The following is a 14259-nucleotide window of genomic DNA, read 5'->3' on the forward strand; positions in this document are numbered from 1 at the left end:
AGGCCATCGCCAGCAGACATTAGGGCAAGGAAAACTGCCCGATCTCGGGAAGTTTTTAGTCAGCACGCATCGGGGCCTTTTCGGTCTCTGACTGCTGAGAACAGTAGCAGAAGGCAGCAAACAATGTTCTTAATAATCATCAAGTAGTAAATCCGTAATTCGATGAAGAACTAAGCAATAGTAGATCCCCTCTCATGCTGTGGTGTTGTTCCTGCTGTGAAGTATAACCACTCTTTTGCCCGTTTCGGCAATTCCTCCAGCCCTAATCCCCCGTCGAGCACCCGAACACAGCCTTTAGAATGGAATCAGTTAACTGTATCAAATGCCCTTGTTTTCGATGTAATTTCTAATCCGAGTCTCATCATCCCATGACATTTGTCAGCGCACCTGACGTCTAGAGACACGGTATATATCGTCTAATCCCAAGTTAAGTCAGGATTATTCCTCCTGCGACGAGCTATCCCGTGCAATACATAACCTTCGAGGCTAGGACTTTGTTGAGTATTCTCAAGCAATACGTCAACATGGCTGCTCTCTCAGACACGGAGATGCAGCCGTCGAACTTGGACATCCCAACAGACCCAGAGAAACAAGAGAGTAGCTGTTCGGAATGCGATTTGACCAAGGATACTTCGAAGAGTCCACGCAATGTCCATGGCTTCCTATGGGTGACGGTCGTCCTGGCCATCTACAGCTCGACGTTTCTCTTTGCCCTCGATAACACCATCGTCGCCAACATCCAGCCCGCCATCATCAAATCACTGAATGGAGTCGACAAGCTAGCCTGGTCCGGCGTCGCATTCGTGATGGCCTCCAGCGCCACCGTCCTCACCTGGCTCCAGATCTTCAACCAGTTCAACATCAAGTGGATGTACATTTTCTCAATTGCCGTCTTCATGGTGGGCTCCGCCATCTGCGGAGCAGCGCAGTCAATGAACATGCTCATCGGGGGCCGTGTGATCTGCGGCGTGGGCGGCGTGGGCCAGTACGTCGGCGTCATGAATTTCCTCCCTCGCTTAACGTCGATAAAAGAACGACCGATGTACGTCAGCGCGATGGGCCTGACCTGGGGCGCGGGCACCGTGCTCGGTCCCATAATCGGCGGGGCGTTTACCGATAGCTCAGCGGGCTGGCGGTGGTCGTTCTACATCAATCTTTGCGTCGGCGGCCTGTTCACCCCGGTGTACATCTTCTTACTGCCTTCGCTGCATCCGCAGCCCGTGGGGACGCCTGTTACCGAGCGGCTGAAGCGGATGGATCTGCTGGGCTCGCTCATCCTCATGGGTGCCTTTGCGGCGGGAGTCATCGGCGTCAACTTCGCTGGGGCCATGTACCCATGGGACGCACCAGGCATTATCGTCGCTCTTGTTCTTGGTGGTATGCTGTTCATCGTCTTTGGAATCCAGCAAACGTTCTGCATCTTCACCACCGAAGAGACTCGCCTCTTCCCCGTCGAACTGGTCTCCTGGCGCAAGCCGCTCCTCACCCTCCTCTTCATCTGCGGCTGCTGCACAGGAGTCTGCGTCACGGTTCCCACGTACATCATCCCTCTGTACTTCCAGTTCACGGCGTCTGACCAGTCCCTCCAGTCAGGCATCCGGCTACTCCCGTTCGTCTGCCTCCTCGTCTTCAGTTGCGTCGGGGGCGGATTCCTCACCTCCCGTCTGGGATACTATATCCCGTGGTACATAATGGGAGGCGCATTGTGCCTGGTTGGCTCCGCACTGATGTACACAATCCACCCTCACAGCAGCGCGGGAGCTATCTACGGGTACAGTGCGCTGATCGGTCTGGGAGCGGGGATGTACCTCCAGCTAGGCCACGCCGTAGCGCAGGCCAAAGTCAAGCCTGAAAAGGTCCCCGCCGCCGTGGCGTTTACCACCACCGCGCAGCTGAATGGGCTGACGTTTGCGTTGGTCATTGCACAGTGTGTCTTTGTCAATGAGGCTGCGAAGCGTAAGTCGCTTTCCCTTTGTGTTGTGAGCTGTGCGCTTATGGTTTGTTGCTAGGAATTGCATGGGTTCTCCCGCACGAGGCCCGTTCCACCATTATCGATGCCATTTCTGGGACTGGGTCGACGTTCGTACGGTATTTGGATGGGACCACCAAAAGCAGGGTGCTCGCTGCGATTGTGACGGCCATTGATCGGACTTATATCCTCTGCATTGTGGCTGGTGCGATCACCCTGCTTGCGACATTTGGTATGAAATGGGAGCGGCTGTTCATTACTACTACGGCTGCTGCATGAGGGATTCACGATATGGTGCATACGCCCTGAAGCAGCTAAAGGAATATCATTAATTTGATTTCTTCTCTTGCTTTCCGTGAACTCCTAAAGTTTCTGAGGACCGCATGTGGGACGACCGTTCGCAAGAATCCAACTGCCCTCGAGAAACTATATTATTGCAATGTCTCATCCACTCCTCCTTGAATTCATGTCGAACCAGCGGGATGTAAATCTTTGAACTAAAGCCACCGAGTTGACAAAAGCGGGGTATACTCAATAAACCCAAGGCAATATCCTCCATCTAACCATCTTCTTGTATTCCTTCCAATCATCACCATACTTCTTCGCGCACATGGCGTCGTCTCGGCGTTCGCGGTGGATTAACAAGATCCCAAAGTAGAGCACGTAGAAGTAGGTAAAGATCATACCCCAACCAGCCGCCGGTCCTTGAACAGCCATCCGGCCATCCAGCATAGGAACGGCCTGCGAGGTATCAGTTACACTACCCTCCGGTAATATCATATAGCCAGCGAGTCCCGTAGGCAGACTGAAGGGCAGCGCCTGCAACCAGTCCCCAAAGTAATTGATATGTCTGGAGACACCCCACCATCCAGCCGTGAGGAGCCGGGTTCCCCTTTTGGTTTGGATGTAGGACAGATTAGCAACAGCCGGGTTGTCTGGCTGCGTGCGGAAAGCGTGCTTCTGGTTATTGGCGGCCTTGAAGATATAGATGCCTAGCGCGAATACAGCACTGACAGCCGCGATTCGCGGCCAGCCAAGATGGACAGGGTAGGCGGAGAGGTAGCGGCACTGTGTTGAGTAAAGGAAGGGTACCCAGACGAGATCACCGAACGAGAGCATGAAGCCCATGCCGTCAGTAGTGATATCCATCATGGTCAGGATGCTGGATTCGTTGTATTGGCTGCTCAGGACATAATATGCTTGTACAGCTGTCGTGAAGACGATGCTATCAGAGACGTAGCCATAGGTGTGCGATACTGCTTGGCTACAAAGGCAAGATCGAGCAGGATCCACCCGGTCAGACCAGGGCAGACTTCGCACCAGGTCTTGATGTCGACTTCCCCGAAGAACGGCAGAGTGACGCGAGGGTTAAGCTCACGGCCGATGAAGAAGTCGTAGATCGGGTTACCGGTGGCACCGCCGGCAGCTAACTCTCGAAGGTCCCGGTTGGGGTAGTTGGTATCCGCAGTAAAACTATAGGCGTAGAGAAAAGCAGAGAGTACATATGCGATTAAGATGTTCGCTGTCAGAAGCTGCACATAGTTGTCGGTGATGTAAGTCCAGACGGGGAAGTCGGCGCCTTGAAGATAGGTCCCTGCAGCGCAGATGACTAGAATAACCACACTTGCAGAGAATGCTAGAACTCTTAGCTCTGGCAATGCACAGAAGGGTATGCGACGGGGTCTATATTTACCATTGAACCGGTACAATAGTGGACGGCCATGGTGCACCAACTTAGTACCATGGACCTGTTTGGCAGGAAGGATCCTCCAGAGAAGTAGCCCCAAAATATAGTAGGCGATAGTAACGAGTGTCACTTCCCAGCTGAAGAAATTGGCTATACTGGCATTAACTAGTCCTGTGTCTGCTTTCACCTTTTCCCAGGTGATGGAGCGAATGTGTAGGAGAGACGGTATTGGGCAACCCGCGACATCATTACAAGCAAATGCAAAGACGTACAGCAGCAATGGCAAGCCAAAGGTGATGGCCCCGGCCCCCAGACTGTGAGACCAAGAGGTTAGCATTGATTTGAATGAAGAGGAATTTTCCTTACGGTCCGCCAAACTCATATTCCGTTGTCATTCTGAGAATTACAACCCTATCAAATTGTTTCACAGGAAATTGATTGATTTCAATGTTCGAGAGGACAAGAATCCCCTTTCAAAAACAACCTTTTTACGTGGGCCGTATCGTGTATTCACTAATCATACCCCTGTCCAATGAAAAAGGTCGTGTCAAAAGTACACTGTTTACCTTATCCCTTGTTTGGAATAGCGTGCGTGCACAAAATAATCGTCGTGATTCTTGTATGATCTAAGGTGGATTTTGTCTGTAGAGAATAGGCAGCGATAATACAACTGGGATGATGGTATTTCAGTGGTTACCCTTAATAAATCAAAGTAAATACGAAGTATTACTCAACGCAAATAAACACGCGCCCTATTGAGGCATGTACACCAATATATATAAAGTTGTATATATCAAGCTACAATTCTCTTCCAGTACAGAACGGGTACGCTGATTACCAGAACCTGAAAAAAGCTTCGATTTTCGACCGGGGCTACTCTAATGTAAGATATCTTATGCGCAGACTCTAGCAACCAGGCAGGATTTCACAGGAGTTTCCAACTCGCCCAATCACATAGAAGAGCATTCTACGTTGACTATGCCAACGTGACAGATTTAGAAACTACTTTGGGGATCCAGGCTGTATGGCTAACAACGTGGGAATGTCGCCGTAGAAGCCCACACGAGATTATTAGGACTTCACCCGGAGCTCTATCTGAATGCCACATCAGTCACAGTACGGGGCAGGAACGCCAACATGTCCGACAGATCACTCTCCAAATGATTGCTGGTAATTCCGATCTTCTACTACATGGAAGGTGCACATCCTGGTTTCTTATTAGACTACGGTCCTGGTATCTGAGATAACTGCTCGACTAAGGCCTTACTTTTCAGATGTCTCGTAAGACCACAGCAATGCCGAGCACCGCAAAGAAAGCATGTCGTTGTTCGAGGGAGAGGAGTTGGGCTCATATAGATGACATGGATGTGTAGAGACCACAAGGTGCAGTACTCAGTAGCATAGCGCCTCGGTGGTGGTGCGCGCCGGTTCAATGAGGGCTATTTTCAGCGCTAACGGTGGCATCATATAGGGTGGTCCGGAGCAGCTATGGCTAGCTTATTTAGTTTGTATTGACTATTACTCCTCTAGGTGTTCTTGTAGATGGGATTCTAGGGCCACCCGATCTTGGCATTGTTGCACCTTGGGCTTTATATAAGCTTATACGCCTGTTGTTTTTCGGTTCTCTTTTCATTTCCCCTTTCATTTTCAACCAACGCTGAATTAAAGCCGAACCAGCCTATACGTCCTATTAGCTGGTCGGCTGTTGATGCCTTTTGGCCTCTACATTTCATACACCCTAGTTTCTTAAAACCTCTCACAACACAAGATGTCACCTACAGAGCCACCTTCAGGGTCGCCTGAGTTCGATCGCTGGCGTTTCTCACTTCCAGAGCCACCTCTATGGTGGCGTGTGTACGCATACTGAGAAAAATGTCGTCCAAAATCTCTTTACTAACGTCTTTAGTATCTTGCTGATTCTCGCCGTCGGTTCATTTGTTCCCCAGATATTGCTCATCCAGAGGAAACGAACCATTAATGGAGTTTCTTCGATGACCACCTTGTCGAACTTGCTTATCGCCACTGAGCATCTCTCGATCTATATATTCTTACTATTTGTTGGTAATGAACAAGATGGCCACCCTTCTTTCTTTCTACATTACCCCACAAGCGCAGGGGACAGGTTTAGTTTGTGGCACTGTGCTGTGGTCACAATCCTTTTTGTGGCATTGTGAGATCTCATCCTAATGTCCATAAGCAATTTGGGTAAATACTCATATTTGTCCTGCAGATTCGTACAAATTCTCATCTATAGCAACCGGAGGTTACTCTTGGTTGCCACTTACACCATCTATCTCCTTACATCGATCGTTCCTCTGATGGTTATTAATTCCATCCCCGACCATGGACCTCAAAGTCTTTGGTCAGCAATTTTTTACGGCGTGCACTCCATCTGCATTTACCCAATTCTCACGGCGCTGGGTGTTCTGGGGATCTTCTGTCAAGCTCGTGAGATCTTGGTTGCACCAATTATAAATGCGCTGAGTGTGCAGAGTCTGGCTATGCAAACTCTCATCTTCGCTCTCGTCTCAGTGACATGGATACCGTGTCTTCCATTTCCCTATGAGAAGTTGGAGGGTCATTACAATTGGAATACCTTTACTGTGTGGTACGGGGCTGTTGGTTTCATCATTGTTAACAGCTTTGTCTTCGCCCTCGGCCAGGCAGTGCTTCTGTTATTGGCCTTGCATCGCTCATCTTCGAGCAAAGCCACTGTACAACGGGGGACCGAGACAGAGCCGCTTTTGGGGCATCCAGCAGAGATGTGAATGCCCAGATATCATTATAGCTTTCATATTGATGCCTTGTAAGCAAGGATCTCATTCAACCACTGTAAACTCGATCGAGTTACTAGCCGGCACCACAAGCCCTGGCCGGCCCCCATTATCTTTCGGATCGCGAACCCAGTCATCAATCCACACCACAGTATCCTCATGATAGCTAAGGTGTCCCCAATCCCACCAGTCAAGCTGACCTCCCTTGAACCGGTACCGGTATTCATCACCAGGCGCTACATGCTTCGGGAAGTGAGTCACCTTTCGCGTGAATGACCACGACTCACCAGGCACCAGGGTCGCAAATTCATCCTGGTCGGTGCGGCCAACATTTACCGGGACCGGCTTGGACCATCTGTACATGTGGTACGTAAATATTTCCGGAATTTCATGTGGGCTCCAGTCGTCATCACCCTTTTTTCTAAAGGAGAGCCTGAAACCCTGCTGGCTATCGAGATATTTGAATATGAACGTATGAAATGTGACTGGCTTTCCGTCTAAGCCATCCGGAGCTGCATCATACGAGAGTGTCATTGTGACCGGATAGCGTAGCCGACTGGATGGATCACTATCTCTCATCGATAGCGTAGCAGGTCCTGCGATGGTGAGGCTGAAGACCGGGGCGCCACTCATCCTGGAAGGTGCCAGAATGGGTGCGGGAGAAGGCGGCAATGAGGGTGGCTCTTCTTCTATATCGGCTTCAATAAAACCGACGCTCAGTAGCTGTTCTGGTCCGCCCGGGAGGACCACAGGGGGGTCCTTGGGGCCGAGTGTGCGGCCACTGTGCTGCGCTAATGTGCCCCAGTCCCACAAAGAGATTTGGCCGCCTACCCAGCGGATTCTGTAATTGCGTCCTTGTTCGAGGGCATTGAAGTAGATAGAGGGCAAGTCCAACTCCCAAGAGACGCTGGAGCCTGGGTACAGTTCTTTGAAGCAGGGGTCGGACTGGGAAACTTCCCTAGGGTGGAGGGATTCTGCCCGCAGTTGGTTAGAGTCGACTTGTAAGGGTCCCAGGTCCTCCGTGAAGTCATAATTAGAACGGATTAGCATTATACCCGGCTGGCCAAATGCATCCTCAACAGGGTCCCAGTGAATGATACATGGTTGTGTCTGGGGATCATCTCCATCCCGCGTGATTGTGATGATGAGGTGGTATGACGTGTCAAAGCAGGGATCGAGACCTGATTTTCCTTCCAAAGTAAGAGTAAGACGTGGAGGAGAAGACCTCACAAAAGAAGAGAGCTGGCCCATTTGTGCGGGAGTCAAATGAAGTAAGTGGTGCGTGTGGGTGGAAGTTGTTGGGTGATTTGGGCCACTGAGGCCATCGAGGCAGTTATTTATACGAATCATCAAGTGCACTAAGATCGTTAGTCCCTGTCACATGAGTCATGACGGATAGGCGCCTGTAACTATCCTCTCATGGGTTCCCTGTAGCGAGTAGCGTCGCTAAGTCTTTGAAGTGATTCACTTGCTTACTCATTACATTGACTGATAGATGGAGCCTAGGTAGAGGCGTGGAAGAGAAGGTAAACCCGCTTGCATGCTTTCACCTATCACAAGGATACGAGAACACGAGGAGCAAACTGTTTGGACAAGGGCAATGCTGTCAAGCTGTAGAGATGAAGGAGGAAGATTTGACAACTTGCCAGAGAGAGAAGAAGAAAGTCGGAGTCGTATAGCTACAGAGTAGACGAAGCAGGCAAATCAAGTAGATGTGTAGAAAAAGGAAAGAGAAAGGGAGGCGTCTGGACAAGAGTGCTGGTGATCACAGTTGCTTAAAATTCCGTTATAGCATCAATCTTTTCCAGGATAGCATCACGGTCAAGTCCCATTCCAGGACTCCGTAGATGGAAAGTTCTAATCTGTCGAGTAGCACACCGGTCGTTGATATGCTGCGAGTTCACATCCCCCTCTCTGATGGCCTGGGTGGCATTCCCGTATGACTAAGCCATTGGCCCATTCGGGTCTTCCTTGATTGCAATAGAAGCCAGACGCAGGAACTTTTCGTAGGGATCTGGATCCGAGCCTATCGTTGCTGGCAAGTTGACGCCTCTGGAAGGTTGATCCCAGTCTGCATAAGGGAGGCAAGATCGGCGATATCGGACGATGTGACAACGTTGTTGTCTAGAGAAAAGTCAGGCCAGCCACTCAAAAAGAAGTAGGTGTTTGGAGCCTGTTTGTCGGGCTCAAGAATCTATGTACTGGTCGATCTACGCAGATTCCCAATCAGACTAGTGGTGAATATACTATATTAGATTGGATCTAGAACTGACCACTGCTACACTGCCACAAAATCCATTACCCTTAATTAGCTAGCATGCCAGGGGTTTGTTCACTAGAGCGAGTAGTTCACCTTGTAGCACATCGCAATTTCCGGCCCTGCGGCCTGCAGTCTTCCCTCGGTACCTACCTCGAGACGTGGTCACTTGCCTGGCGGTCTGATTGTTGCTGCGATATATTGAAAGACGACGCTTGTGGTTCAATGACCGTCAAGATCAGTCGTAAACTGAAGAACGACATCAAACGCTGGAAGAGAGGCAGCATAAATGACAACAACAATAACTTCAGCGTCAGGCAGCAGTGCACAATTCCCCAGTCCGGAAAGCAATTTCTACAAAGTTCTACAGGAGGAGAGCTGCTACTTCGAGGCCATGACTGTGAGTCTGTGGCATGTGGGATGGTTCTGTCGCAGAAGATCAGCCATGTACACCGATATTCAGGCACCATGGCTAGTTATTAATTCTGAAGAGTTACCGCACTAGCTTACATTCTAATGGACTACATAATCTGCATCTCTATAATCCAGGAAGCACTGGTCTATAGAACCGTGAGCACATATAGAACGTAATATCTGGATGTAACCAATATAACACCCCTTATAGTTATCTTCTCTCTTTATAGCTAGCTATCATGTATGGTAACAAACTCTGACCTATGTTTCTCTCACTCTAATCCAACTGTTTCTTATGATTGCTTATTTCGTAAACACTTTGCAGCCCAGTTGTTCTCACTGATCGTGGATAATATTGCCAGACTACGGAAATACTCACCTTCCTGGCGTGTGTTGACCCCGTTGAGCTTAACCAGGAGCTGATACAGGAATCTTTAAATGGCGCTTGAGAGAAATCCAGCTGCCGATTTGATGGCACTCATCACTGATATCGCGAGAAGCATCAAGAATCACAATCCCAAGGTCTGAATACAGATACAGCAAAGCTCAACCAAAGGACCTTGAATCAGCTCCAATTCTGGGTAAGCGATGATCTCGATATCGACTTATTGTCGGTTTTCCCTCCGAAGTACTGTCGACTTTATCGATGCGCGACTCAGCGGACGCAGGGCACTCGGTACTTGGACCCTTGCGACAACTGCTGTGGTCTGCCAAAAGCGATGAAAGATCCTGTAAGGGGTGTCGTGGTGAAGTGAGATGATGACCTCGTTGCAAAAGCTGTCGTGATGAGCGGTGACTACACAGAGTACACGATTCTGAGGACCTTGCTGGACGCGAACGAAAGATCACTGCTCCAAAGCCCCATGGCTTAAGCAGAGTTGGAGGTATTTGCATTATTTTCGTGACCTACATCCTGTCGATGTTGTTAACTAAGGCGTGGCCTACCTCAGGTATCAAGACAAGGTGTCTGTTCAGCATCATCTGGATAATATCTTGTGCCAATTGAGGACACTTCAAAGAGACGACTAGTATTTAGAATGCGCTAAAAGAAAAAGAATCGAGGGCCACACCGACAGATCAATACTCAGTTTACGTCCCGGATGTGAGGATCTCGCACATATTACTCCGCAGTAAAATCCATTCTTTCCTTGCAGATCCTGTCCAGGGATTAGTGTTCGCCCATGGCGATGTCAGAACTGATAATATTATAGTGAATCGGGATCAGAACAATGCCTGTGTCGTGACCGGTATCATTGACTGGGAAGACAGCCGGGTTTTATCCACAGTACTATGGATGTACTTCAGGAACAAGGACATTGTGTCTGACGGAGGAGAATGACTGGTATTCTTATTTGTCAAAAAGCATTTCTCCCTCGCAGTTCCCTATACATTGGCTTGTGCTTGTTCATCAGCTCTGGGTCATCCATGCCAAAACAAGCTAACATCATGGCATTTCTCTGCCCCCAGATGACTGTATTTCCCTTCAGCTGCGGTACACCACTCAACTAAAGTCGCTTGAAAGTTCGATCTCTGATATAGTGGCAACTCGCTGACAAACAATAGATTGGATAGGTATCATGCAGTGAGCTTACATGCTCAATATGAACACTCGGTTTCACCAAAAGAAAGGAAGAAATCCATCCAACTTTTCCAGTATCAGGCAGACGAAGAAGAGCGTTATGGGAGTCCTTCTTGCCTTCCCGCAAGGTAAGTCCTTTGCAGGCGATATACTTCGTCTTCACCGTCAATGACTTTTCTTTCTTCCAGCTCGTCCAAGAGGTCAAGCACATAGTCTTGACAATTCCAACCTGAGATCTCATTATGAACAGGGATTGCCCTCGCAATATTCCTGATCGTCTTGGCTCTGGCGTCATTAACGACACAAAGGTAGACCAGCTCCACTAGGCTTTCGTCATGACGAACATCTCTTTTCTCCGTTTCATATCGAAAATGGCCATCGGATCCCCTGACATTGAGCAAGGTTTCCGCTTCGGGTTGGTCAATGAAAAGAGCCCAATGGTTGTAAACACCGCCGTCGTTGGATATGGCTACATATACCTGTATCGTTGACATCTTGAAGCAAAAGAAGACGTCAGAAGGCTGTGTAGCGGATGTGGTGGTATATAGGACAGGATAGAAGGATACTGCGCAAAGAGTATCAGTAAACGAGCACAGAGGATTCAATCAAAACTTACTTACAGCTACTTGCGTGATCTTGGAGTACTTTGAAAGTCTTTAAAGAATTGGATACTGCTTTCCAACGCAGATCCATTCTTATAGAATAACTATTGGGCTACGTGTAAGCAGCCCAACATTGCCGCCGATATCCCCAAGCGGCAGCTGTTGTTTGCTTGCACTCACTGACTCGGAGAGCCGGATATCGAATCGTTCCATAGCCCTGTGTAACGCACGTCGACACGTTGCGTCAAACAAATCGGTGCTTGCCTGAGCGCTAACTCCCTTGCCTATACGTGCATGGTTCTTGTGACCGTACAGAATGACCAATGATTTCGCTTGCTCCCATCTTTCATAAATCTGTTATGGTCTAACCGAAAGGAAAGGCGCTTAGACGTGATAAGGAGCAAAGGCAAAATGAACGAGTGGAGTACAGGGATCGACAGATGCTAAACTCGGTCAAACTCGGCTGAGAGAGTAATATCTCCAGGTGTTGAAATTCGAGATTACCAATAACGTAGTTATTGAGAGTTCATGTGTCGGTTTCATGCTCCACGGCTTATGTAGCTTACCAACAGCAATAGGAGCTTGCTGCTGCATTACAAGCTCAATTTCTACAGCTCTTTAGAATCCTGCTCATTCAATATTCCCTGCACAAGGCTGAGGTGGTAGCAGCCCATGTCTCATGGCACGGCTCAGTAACACTTCACTCCTATATTGTCTCGTGTGGTAACCGAATTCGGTGATATGGTCAGATTACATGCGAACAAAATATTCAATAAGTGAAAATGAAGCCTTGCATTAAACGCCTATTCAGGTTGGGTAAATGAGCAATGCTGATGGACACTTCAGAGGTCTATACCAAAATGGTGCCAAACAAGCAAAGTCATAGCCGCCATAGCCCCGCACAGGAACATTGGGTCCAGCTGTTGGATTATATAGAGGAAGCCAGATGCGGCACCCTGACGGCACACGCCTTCGAAAAAGGGCTGGATAAAAATTGGGGTCGAGATGCTCAACCAGGCCCCTACCCACGCAAATCCCAATACTTTTTTCCATACTGGCGTGGGGGTGAGGGCAGCACCCGTGCTTGGGCGTTTCTCACTGCACTGCATCGCCTGATTCTTCCCTCGTTTTTGGGTAACGCGACGCCAGAGTTCCTGCACCCCGTCCTCGATCATAAATCCGAGAGTGAAACTGCAAAAGAAAAGCAGAGAGCCTGACTTGCGCCACGGGACCCCATACCGAACATCATTGATGAGATGGAAGAGACCAGAGTGCGTGAACACCAAGAGAACATGCATATATCTCCCCACAAGATCTGACTTTGTCATGCCAAACCCCTTCTCCACGATAGCGGTTGAGATGGTGCTAAAAGGCCACCGCAGTAACTGGTGCCAGTATACAGCCCAGAACTGCCGCAGGGTCCAGGCATCACGGGCGCTACCGAAGGCAGGAGGCCAGTCAATCGGTGTAGTCAGCCCTATAGCAACTGAGACGGCGCTGGCAAGCCGGTAAATGCTGTCAATGCTCGTGCGAAAGGGAAGAATCCACATCAAGGGCCAAATTACTCGCCATAGCCCCGGGGAGTCCCGGAAGGCAGGGAGCACACGATCGCACGGCGTATCCGATGGCATGGTTCTCAGGAAATATAGCGCCACCAGGAAGGCAATGCCAATCTCCCACAGGGCAATGGTAATCTGCCTAACACAGAAAGAGCTGTGGCTGGGATTCTTGGCGCCGTCGAATGACTGAGGAAAAGGAGGTATGTTCTTCACCTGCCATTTCGTGCGGATGCCCCTATTATTGCACAGTATAGACAGTCCGCTGCATATTCTTTCAATTGTAGTTGAGTGTCGTTTACGCAGAATCTCCCGTTCCAGGTCTGTAGCGTCGACTTCAACGAGGGTCAAGAGGTTGATTGCATGGCAAGCACCAAGGAAGGCATCCCTACCAAGATGCCCTATGAATGACGAATCATTGGTCAGGAGTGGTGCCAATGTACCTTGCACTACTGACAAGCACAGCAAGGGAATAAGTCCGAGACGTCTCGATAAGGCATCTTTTTTTGTGCATGCTATCAAGATACTGCAGAGAATATAGCGGGCAACAAAAGCACAGACGGGAAGTGCCCGGACAGCAAGCAGCACTAGCCGAGGAAGCGATGAGTTGAGGATAGCAAGATCTGAGTCCCAAGAGTGATTCGCAGGTATTTGCACCCGAAACGAATCGGGTTGGAGGGTAGCTTGGCTTGAGTCTTCTATCATGTCGGCGACTAAGGTCGTGAAACAGCAGCAGTGCCAGTGAGAGACAGAAGCCAACATAGACCAGGATCGGATTTGACGTTACATGCCATTTATAACTACATGAGCATCCCAGGGAGCCATGGCAACCCAGGCTCAGATGCGGGCATCATCCTACACGGTTCCAGATCTCCTGAGATCTGTCAAGCATGTTTGGGTAGGTCCCAAAGAGCAGTGTAGCCTCCTTACGGCTCAAGACTCGCCATTTTCATGCAAGACTTGAAAGCTTTCCATATCCAAAGTTTGGTCGACGGGGTAGCTCTGCAACGTTCCATGCATTTGCGGGAACAGGTTTCTCGCACGATTGACCAGGCAATGATTTTCCTATAAATACTAGCAAGGAACAACTTCTGCAATTTTCCTCAAGGCAACAGTCTTCAATTCTCAGACGTCAGGCCAATCCGGTGCCTTCACACAGAGGGTTGGACCTTCCCATAGGTGCGGAGAGTGGTCCATGACACATCCCAACGTCAATATCTCAGATATCCACAATCATGATGACAGCCAAGAACACACTACAGTTGCATGCAGAGGTAGTAATTCTTATCTATGAGAGCGGCAGACCCACCGTAATAACGTTAAACAGACCCTGCGGGAACTGTGGGCCAAGGACGACTTAGGGTTACATCCAAGATCTACGAAGCGGCGGCTGGACAGAGACAGGAATTTGGTATTGGGAT

General features: G+C 49.3%; 4 protein-coding genes across 4 annotated transcripts; 1 reads left to right on the forward strand and 3 right to left on the reverse strand.

Moving 5' to 3' along the window:
- Nucleotides 1–524: 524 nt before the first annotated feature.
- On the forward strand, nucleotides 525–2248 carry ALT_6850 (putative MFS transporter; the record flags this gene model as incomplete). The annotated part of the gene is made up of 2 exons (XM_033560936.2): nucleotides 525–1956; nucleotides 2010–2248. The coding sequence occupies 2 exons, from the start codon at nucleotides 525–527 to the stop codon at nucleotides 2246–2248; spliced, it is 1671 nt and encodes a 556-aa protein (XP_033416827.2).
- Nucleotides 2249–2500: 252 nt separating this feature from the next.
- On the reverse strand, nucleotides 2501–4051 carry ALT_6851 (delta(14)-sterol reductase; the record flags this gene model as incomplete). The annotated part of the gene is made up of 4 exons (XM_089600141.1): nucleotides 2501–3233; nucleotides 3290–3605; nucleotides 3663–3970; nucleotides 4023–4051. The coding sequence occupies 4 exons, from the start codon at nucleotides 4049–4051 to the stop codon at nucleotides 2501–2503; spliced, it is 1386 nt and encodes a 461-aa protein (XP_089455603.1).
- Nucleotides 4052–6475: 2424 nt separating this feature from the next.
- Nucleotides 6476–7681, reverse strand: ALT_6852 (uncharacterized protein; the record flags this gene model as incomplete). Its single annotated transcript, XM_033559606.2, has 1 exon — nucleotides 6476–7681. The coding sequence occupies one exon, from the start codon at nucleotides 7679–7681 to the stop codon at nucleotides 6476–6478; it is 1206 nt and encodes a 401-aa protein (XP_033415497.2).
- A 4443-nt stretch (nucleotides 7682–12124) lies between these two features.
- On the reverse strand, nucleotides 12125–13543 carry ALT_6853 (wax synthase family protein; the record flags this gene model as incomplete). Its single annotated transcript, XM_033559605.2, has 1 exon — nucleotides 12125–13543. The coding sequence occupies one exon, from the start codon at nucleotides 13541–13543 to the stop codon at nucleotides 12125–12127; it is 1419 nt and encodes a 472-aa protein (XP_033415496.2).
- Between the last annotated feature and the right edge of the window lie 716 nt (nucleotides 13544–14259).

This window comes from Aspergillus lentulus (genome assembly GCF_001445615.1).
Source record: "Aspergillus lentulus DNA, contig: Alt12, strain: IFM 54703, whole genome shotgun sequence".
NCBI lineage: Eukaryota > Fungi > Ascomycota > Eurotiomycetes > Eurotiales > Aspergillaceae > Aspergillus > Aspergillus lentulus.